A 9,287-nucleotide genomic window follows, 5' to 3' on the forward strand; every position below is an offset into this window, starting at 1 on the left:
GTGGAAAGTAACTTAAGTACATTTAGTACTGTACTTAACTGCAATATTGAGGTACCGTATTTGTACTTTACTTGACTAATTCCAATTTCCAATATTGTTAGTTACTAGAACATGTTACTTGTTAGTTACTAGTTAGTTACTTAATTGTTACTAGCCGATCGACAAGCTCACAATGTGTCGTGATGTGATGCATTGTGAGCTTGTAGATCTGCTATTTTCCAACGGTTTTTAACATTTGAAAACGTGTGAAATGGGACATTCTGCATAATGAGTACTTTCTACTTTTGGCACTTAAAGTACATTTTGATACCAATACTTTTGGACTTTTACTCAAGTAAATTTTGAATTCCGGCCATTTAGAGTACATTTAGCCATAGGAAAACGACCCATAAAAATGGGTCTGCGGCCCAAATATGGGTCCCGAGCCTCCTCCTTTATACTCTATGGTCCCGACTCCCGAGCCCTTTGAGTATGCCCGAGCCACTGTTTGGCAACCACTGCTTTGACTGACGTGCGGCGTGCGCGGAAACAAACGTCGACCCGGAAGTATTTCTTCTTGCATTGTTTGTTTACGTGGAGGAGGGAGCTTCGTGTAGAAAACCAAGCGGTGTCTTGAAAGTAAAATAAACAGAAACGTAATTAAGTATATAAATAACCGTTCATCAGTAAGTGTTACAATATAATACGCCATAGAAAATAATAACATATAGCTCAACGGTTTATTTATGGACCAGCTTCTGAAGAATTCTGCATCTGCGATCTGGTGAAAAACCAACAACCACATACTTTGTTTCTTTATTAATTTGTTACTTTGAATTTAGAGTAGAATGTGTGACGTGGAGACGTTGCGGTTGTTCGTCAATGAGCGATTGAGCGCCGCAGCGGACGATATTTTCACTTTTTTCATCAGAACCCTGGAACTATACCACAAACATCCTGGTACGGACGGTATTCATATTGATATAATTATATAATATTAATATATTATATTACATATATGAGTAGCACAGGCCTATTTATAAGTTAACCATAGCTCTGATCCATAGCTCTAATGCGCGCATTAGAGCTGGGCAGAATCGTAGAAGCAGTAGAAGGCTATATGGACCAGAGCTAAGTTAACCCTAACCCTATGGTTAGGGTATCCTTTACAGGATGGTCAACTGGTCAACAAAAACACCATGAAGACCCTAACAGGAGCCCTCATACAAGGTTTCTTCGACTATATGCATGTATTGATTGATTTATTAACAGTTTGCAGAATTACAGTACATTTCAAGTACAACTCAATACAAAAACTGTTAACAGTGAGTGGACGATGCACCTCCTGGTACCACAGCACCTCAAAGGCCCTTAAAACAAGGCTCCAGACTTCCCAAAACAAACTGGTCAGGCTCCCACTTGACCTCACCCCCGACCCCACCTCACCCCTTCCCACTTTGACAGGCTGGAATGGCTTATGGTCGATTCGATACACAACCAAGATACCCATGTACCTGTCTAAATAATTCCTTAATGTTATTGTTAACGAAGTCCACACCCACAACACCAGAGGGATTGCAACAAACCATGTACAACCCAGATTCAGCACAAACAAGGGACTAAATTATTTTCGCTCCTATGCCACCAAAATGTGGAACGCCCTATAGTCATTAAGACATGCAAATCCCTTGACTCCTTCAAAACCGCTCTCAAAGGGCACCTACGGACGGCTGCAATTCGAAACTGTCCCCCGTAAACTCTCCAATATTGCACCTTGTGTTCTCGTTGTCTCTGTGAAAATAGTCGATCTACAAGTTCACAACATACAGCTTGTTATTAATGAACAATAGTACATATCAATAGGGATGGAGCTCGTTAATTTTATTGATAACGATCACCTTATCAATAAGGCTTATCGAGCCAGGTTCTTATCGAGCCCACTATCGAGCATTTTATATTATTTTGTGGAAAGACAGGAGACAATAAATTCTGAAAAGAACCAGTATCTTTTACTAGGGCCTTCAAATACAGTGCATTTCTAACAGGCAATTGACTTTTTTTACCAATAAAATAATATTAAAGAAACTGTTAAACTTCAGAGTGTTATTTTGTTTACCCAGGCAGCGCTGGTTGGTAGGTATGAATACACTTTTAGACCGACATGTTTGTGCCAGCATGGATGATTACATTTATTTTCTTGATCGCCTCTTGCCATGATTGTTTGAACATGACGTCATGGGCTGCTATGCTCGATAACAGGCTTGATAAGCCCAAAACCTATTAATAACGGGTACTCAATAAGCTTGTTATCGGATTTGATCAGGTATCGGTTATCGCACTCCATCCCTACATATCAATGTAATGTAAATATACTGGACTTAGCAATTGCAGATCATCCGCAGTCCCCACACAAAAACAACACCTTTAAAACAAGCCACAATGGAATCCGGTAAATTACGTTTCACAAGGAAAACATAACGGGTAGCATCTTATGTAGACGGATGCCAGGTCATTGATCTGGTATCCTATATAGTATTTATAGTTTCAATGTACGGATGTTCTACAGTTAGACTGATGATATAGGAAGCTTATTAGTTTACTTGTGATTCTAGACCTATGACTATTTCTATGCATTTGATGTATGTTTATGTTTATTTATTTGATATGGACATAACAATCACATTGCTCATTGCACAATTGTACAACTTGTAGATGCATCGTTTACAGTGTGTTAGCACGAGTGCTAGTTTTCACCACTTGTCCATATGAGACTTTTCTGAAAATACAAAGTTAAAAGAACACCCAATCTAAAAATAAGAAGTACATTCAATAAAAAGTACATTCAAGTGAAATTTACAGCAAGGTTACAGTACATTACATAACCTCCAGTACAAAAGTAAACATAATCATTCTCGTAACCAGTCAGGAGCTATACATGTGAGCACAGTTGATCTGATTTCAACCATAGTTTGAGACCTCTATAGAACACATTACCATCCGTCTCTAGTTTTAAGACCGTAGGCAAGGAGTTCCATAAGTTAGCTCCCTTTACTGAAAAGGCAGACTGTTTTATGACAGTTTGAGAGGATTGTGACCATGTTGTGATGCTGTATGATAGTTGTGAGAAAATCATAGCATGTGCAGTTTTGGCTGATCGGTCCCTTCTAATATGACGAAAACAATTTAGATTTGGTTTGACCTTCTTGCATATATGCTTTACCTGTTTTTCAAATGTTAAGTTTTTATCCAAGATTATTCCTAAATATTTTACTTCACCCATTTCCATAAGAGTTTCATTTTTGATGCGTACCTCAAAGGTATCAGCAGCAGGCCTGCTGCGGATAGAGATACACATTGAAACTGTTTTTTGAACATTTAAAGTTAATTGTGATGACTCTAGCCAGTTGGAGATGTTCTCTAGTTCCTGTGTCAGCTGCGCAGCTGCCATGCTGGCTGTTTTAGCAGATGTATAGATGACAGTGTCAGCAGCATACATTTGGCAGCTAACGCCTGGGCAGGTATTAGGAAGATCGTTAATGTACATAGTAAATAGCAGTGGTCCAAGTACCGACCCTTGGGGCACTCCCATGTTATTGGGGAGCAGCAATGATTTCTCCCCATTGACCCTGACACACTGCTGTCTCCCTCCCAGATATGACTTAAACCACTGTGAAGCTTCTGCTGACAATGTTTTAACTTAGACAACAAGACTCCATGATGGACAGTGTCAAAGGCCTTTTTTAGGTCCAAGAACACTGTCCCCACAACTTGTCCCCTCACCAGTAGACCTATGAACCTGTCAAGTAAGTAACAGTTAGCTGTCTCGGTAGAATGTTTGGGTCTAAATCCAAACTGCTGTGGGTGCAGTAGTTGCTTAGACTCCAAATATTCAGTTAGTTGCATGGCAACGATCTTTTCTAATATTTTTGAGACAACAGGAAGAAGAGCAATGGGTCTATAATTGCTAGCCAAGTCCTTGTCCCCTGACTTGTGGATCGGGGCAATTATTGCCGTTTTCCAGCTCTCTGGGAATCTTTTTATTTTTATAGATAATTTAACTAAGTAAGTGATAGGCTCTAGTAAGCAGGTCAGATTTTTTTTTATTAGTACAGCATATAAACCATGGATGTCTTTTGACATTGAGCTACTCATGTTTGCGATGCATTTTTTTTACTGCATCACTATAGACACCTCTTTGATTTGGAAATCATCTGGATGAGCATTGTCAGTCTCCTCATAGTGTGACTCAGTGGATCTGAAATTACTGGACAATTCCTCTACAGACTTAATAAAAAAATTGTTGAAAGCATTTGCCATGGCCACATTGTTATCCACAATGCCATTGTTTACTTTCAAACAATTTATTTTAGCGTGTTTATGCCTACTAGAGTCTGCTACTCTGTTGATGTGCTGCCATAGCTTAGTGCTGTTGCCATTGGCCTCTTCAATAAGTAGTTACTCCTGGCCTTCCTTAGCTCAGACAGCACTTTATTCCTCAAACCTGTGAAGAGCAGGTAATCAGTAGTGTTTTTTGTCTTTAGAGACTTTTTAAGAGCAAGATCTCGCTTTTTAGCGAGCTGGAAGATGTCATTATTAAACCAGGGGAGAGAATATTTCTTTGCCCTACTTGTCCATGTTTTGGTGTATTTATTTATTAAATTGCCCAAAATTGAGGCGAAAGTATTCACACTATTATTTAAGTCCTGTTCTCTAGTTACACATTCCCAGTTTATTTCCATTAAATCGTGTTCAAAGTTAACTATGTTCGCCCTAGGAATTCCTGTCGTTGAGGTTCGACCTTCTGTTTTACTATGGTGAACCAGACGTTTTCCTATTAGTTTTCTTACAATCAAGGTCATATTATGATCTGAAAGTCCAGTGATAAGATTATATGTTTTTATTGCTCTCTCGGGTCTATTTGTGAAAATCAGATCTATAAGAGTTTCACTCGTCCTTGTGATGCGAGTGGGTTTATCAATCAACTGCTTATATTTATGTTTATCCATTACAGATTTAAGTTTTAATTTGCCCTTTTTATCGGCCCAATTTACATTGTAGTCCCCCAAAAATATAGTCTCATTACATTTATCACAAGCAGAGAGAAGACTTTTCAATTCATTATAAAAATCAGCATTATGAGATGGAGGATTATAAAGTACAACTATGTTAAAATTCATGTTGGGAGAAAGTATTACATTGATATGTATTGTATTTACCTCGTATTGTTCTAAATCGCTCTGGATTAAGAGTGTCTGCAAAATGCCTTAATTGTAATAACATATTATAATTGTGATTATCTCAAATGATTGCATTGCGGTTAGACGATTATGGCAGGGGTTGACACTGTGGTCTCTTTCCTGTCAGCCAAATACAGACCATGTTCTACTTGCCCAAAGCTCATACCCACTTGCTCGATAAGTAAATCGTCCATTATAAAATGATAGGTCAATTTTGAATTACTGTTTAATGTATTTCTTTTTTAATTTCTGGGGCTGTGCGATAAAAAAAATCCATGCCTTTTTAGGCCAAATACCTAGATAGGTATGAATATGACTATGGGTTCACAGTACACACTTGTTATTGTAAGTGTAGCAACAATAAAAACGGCAGAGCGCTCTGGTGACGTCATCCCCTCTCAAACAAGCAGTTGCCCAGTTGGTCAGCCTGAAAGCAAACTACACCTGCCCGGAAGTTTTCTTTACCTGGTGGGCAAACCTTAGTGTCAACACCTGTAATATGTAATAATTATATAAGGCCTAATGATGGATGAATGGTCAGTCGGATAACATCCTTAGGAAGAGAAACATCACAATAAAAACATTGTCATTCCTCTAGACTTTTTCCCAGTGTGTGAAGATCTGATATCTGCTGAACACCAGGACAGACACTCCAGTCTGCTCCAGGAGGAACCAGACCCTCCACTCATCAAAGAGGAACAGGTAGGAACCCTCTGCGTTTAAAATGATTCTGAACCTTTAATAGTTCCCTCTTAAAGTTCTTTTTTTTTAAGTTTTAAAATTATTTTACTTGTCTATAAAGCTCTCAATGGTCTCGCACCTTCCTACCTACTTGACTGCCTGCCTAAATATGTCCCAAACCGCCCCCTAAGGTCTTCCACCGCCGGCCTGCTCGCTTTGCCCAAAAAAATGGCAACTAAAAAATACGGGGAAGCAGCTTTTTGCTTCTACGGGCCGTCGGCATGGAACAAGCTCCCACTGTACCTTCGTCAGGCAGCCTCTGTAGACATTTTTAAAGCTCAGCTCAAGACCCACTTCTACAACATTGCCTTTAATTGATCTTGTATTTTTTATTTTTCATGTCCTCACTGTACTGCATTACTGCTTGTCCATTGTTCTGTAAAGCACTTTGAGCTGCATTTCATGTCATGAAAGGTGCAATACAAATAAAGTTTTATTATTATTATTATTATTAAAGGGAAACCGCCAAAAATGTGATTTCTTTGGGGGGCTGAAATAAGTGTTAAATCAATCGCATTAATTAATAGTCTAGTAAAATCTGATGATGGTGACAACTGCAGGAAGACGAGGAACTACTGCAAAGACCAGAGGAGGCTGATTGGCCGACGATGACGTCACCAGCAGCGACATGTGAAGATGATGATGGAAATCCTAAATATATATATGCACGGTATGTTGCATTCCAGATTCCACCCCTGCCTAGACACACCCAGTAGACACTAGTCTGCAGTGACCTCCAGTCCTCCACACCCTCTCCAGGGCTAGTATCCCCACTAAGGAGTCTTCCCCACACACCTAATTTCCCAGCTCGGTCCCCGAGTCTGGGGCTTTTCAAATCCGGAGAGGGGGATAGCCCAAGACTTCCTGGACTTATAGACCCCCTTCTTACCTCCCCATGCACACCCACCCTACCTCAGCCTCCTCTACCCACCTGAGGGCCACCCCAGCATCCTGCTACTCTCCGACAAACGACACTCTCACTGACCTTCACACCAGCACCCACCTCTGGAGGTACCAGGCCCTAGGTGACTTTGACTCCTGAGGCATTTGCTCTGCGATTTTGATTAGCTTTTATATATACCGTACTAGCCCTTACCTGTTGTGAGATATTGCCCCCCCATAAATATCTTTAATTGCCGTTCATTAAGAAAAATACTTGCCGCGGGGGGTACTGCACCCTGGGTGCGTTTTCTCATTTTTAATGCACTAATACATTCATTATTAATTTATAATTTGTTAAATTGGAAAAAGGGCTTCGTTAAGACCTCCGTATTATGGTCAATGCCTGTGTGAAAAGTGGGAGCGATTGGTGCAGGCGGTGAGGAGATACGGCGGTGTTTCTGACAGACATTGAGTTAATTATAGTATGATATATATTTTAATTATTTTTAAACGCAATGCAGTTTAAGTTTGTTAACATTTTGTTTTTATAATGTCGCATTTCCATTTTTATTTCAGTTAACTAAAATGTTGTTCTAACTAGTTTTGGTGAACTATTGTAAACTGAACCTGTCACCAGCAGCGTAGTCTCTTGAGACTGTTGACTTGCGCTGTTTTTCCTTTGTTTTGCCGATTGGTCCCCAGATTGCCAGCAGCTCAACTCAATGTGTCTGTCTGTCTCTCTGTCTGTCTGTCTATCTTGTCTGTCTGCCTGCAGAGATACAGAGGCTGTGGCTAGCACCTCATCTCAGTACATGGAAAGTGTTGCTGACGAGGACTGTGGAACATCTCCGCTCTGTTGTCAGTCTGACTCTGAAGCCATTGATGACTTCAGGACAACACGGTCCACTTTAAACCCAAACACTGCTGGTAATACTAACCTATGTATAGAAACTAGCGTTGGGCACCAGGGGAAACGGATGCAACATTGAAGAACAGTTTTTTTATATCACACTGTCAGAGCTGGTATGTGGACTTCACATGTGCTATACAATTATAATACTAGTGGTTCTCAAACATTTTAATTTTGAGAACCACCATAACTCTGAGAGTGTACAAATGGAACAGACCTGTAAGGGTTCATTTGGTTCATTTAAGACCTGTAAGGGTAACCCGGAGGGTCCCTTGACCTCAATTTGTAAGCCACTACAATAATTAAGTTAAAACCCTAAAGAATTACCACCCTAATGACGACCAATGCATTGCAGACCGACCTTGTTCATTGTTCTCATGTTCTTATTAGTATTGTTGTTTTTGAGTGAGTTAGAATTTAACACGTTCGACACCACGTACAACAAAGCATAAGGCACGATTCATACCCCTATTTTAGAGCCGAATAAAAGTCGGTTCGGCTCTGTAGAGCCTACAATGTGTCACGTCACTCATTTGAGGTTCGGGGGGGGGGGGGGGGGGGGGGGGGTGGTACCGTCCTAAAGTCGGCTCTTCGGTGCTACTGAAAATATCTGACGAGCCAAAATCATTTTGGCACTACAGCGGGAAAATAGGAGTATGTATCGGCCATTAGTCAGGCTTTTTCAATTTAAATTTGATGAATCGCCCACCCCTACACAGAGTATACATATACATGCACACACACACACACACACACACACATTTAACCAAAGTGACAGAAAAGTAAGATAACAAGTTCCCATTGGGAGGGAGTTCAAATAATGTAAATCTAATTATAATGAAAAGAGTAACAAGTAATATATTACTTCTTTTTTTTTAGTAAGGAGCCCAACACTGGACCTGACAAAATCACATGACAACAAGACACAGAACGCTGAAGGACAAAGATGGTGTTTGAACAACAAGCTGCCCCAAGGCCCGGAATTCTCACTGCAAATTCCAGTCATGAGGAGTCCCACTGTAGTAGAAAAACCCTTTAGTTGTACAGTTTGTGACAAAAGCTACAACGGAAAAAGTGACTTGAAGAGGCACATGAGGACGCACACAGGGGAGAAACCCTTTAGTTGTGCAATTTGTGGCAAATGCTTTGGTGGGAAAACCGTCTTGAAGAGACACATAGGGACTCACACAGGGGAAAAACCATTCAGTTGTCCAGTTTGTGGTAAGAGGTTTAATCGTAACGAAACGATGAAGAGGCACATGATAACTCACACTGGTGAGAGGCCTTTTAGTTGTATGGTTTGTGGCAAATGCTTTGGTCTGAATGCACACCTGAAGGCACACATGAGGACTCACACATGAGAGAGCTTGTGTTGGTAAGCCATCTGGGCAAAGAACAAACCTTACGTAGTGTGACAGTGACATGGTCTACTCTAGATCAGTGGTTCCCAAACCTTTGTGATCCAAACGAGAAATTTGACATTCGCCCGGGTTCCAAACTAGTGAAAATAGAAAATCTAAAAGCTCACAACGCTTGTA

General features: G+C 40.4%; 1 protein-coding gene across 1 annotated transcript; it reads left to right on the forward strand.

Moving 5' to 3' along the window:
- The first annotated feature begins 281 nt into the window (after window positions 1-281).
- On the forward strand, window positions 282-9,287 carry LOC310866017 (uncharacterized protein). Its single transcript, XM_083775281.1, has 5 exons — window positions 282-939; window positions 5,815-5,918; window positions 6,518-6,627; window positions 7,615-7,766; window positions 8,629-9,287. Exons 1-5 carry the CDS (start codon window positions 828-830, stop codon window positions 9,108-9,110), a joined length of 960 nt encoding a protein of 319 aa, XP_083631407.1. The 5' UTR covers window positions 282-827; the 3' UTR covers window positions 9,111-9,287.

The sequence above is a fragment of the Protomyctophum parallelum genome (assembly GCF_964188405.1).
Source record: "Protomyctophum parallelum genome assembly, chromosome: 10".
NCBI lineage: Eukaryota > Metazoa > Chordata > Actinopteri > Myctophiformes > Myctophidae > Protomyctophum > Protomyctophum parallelum.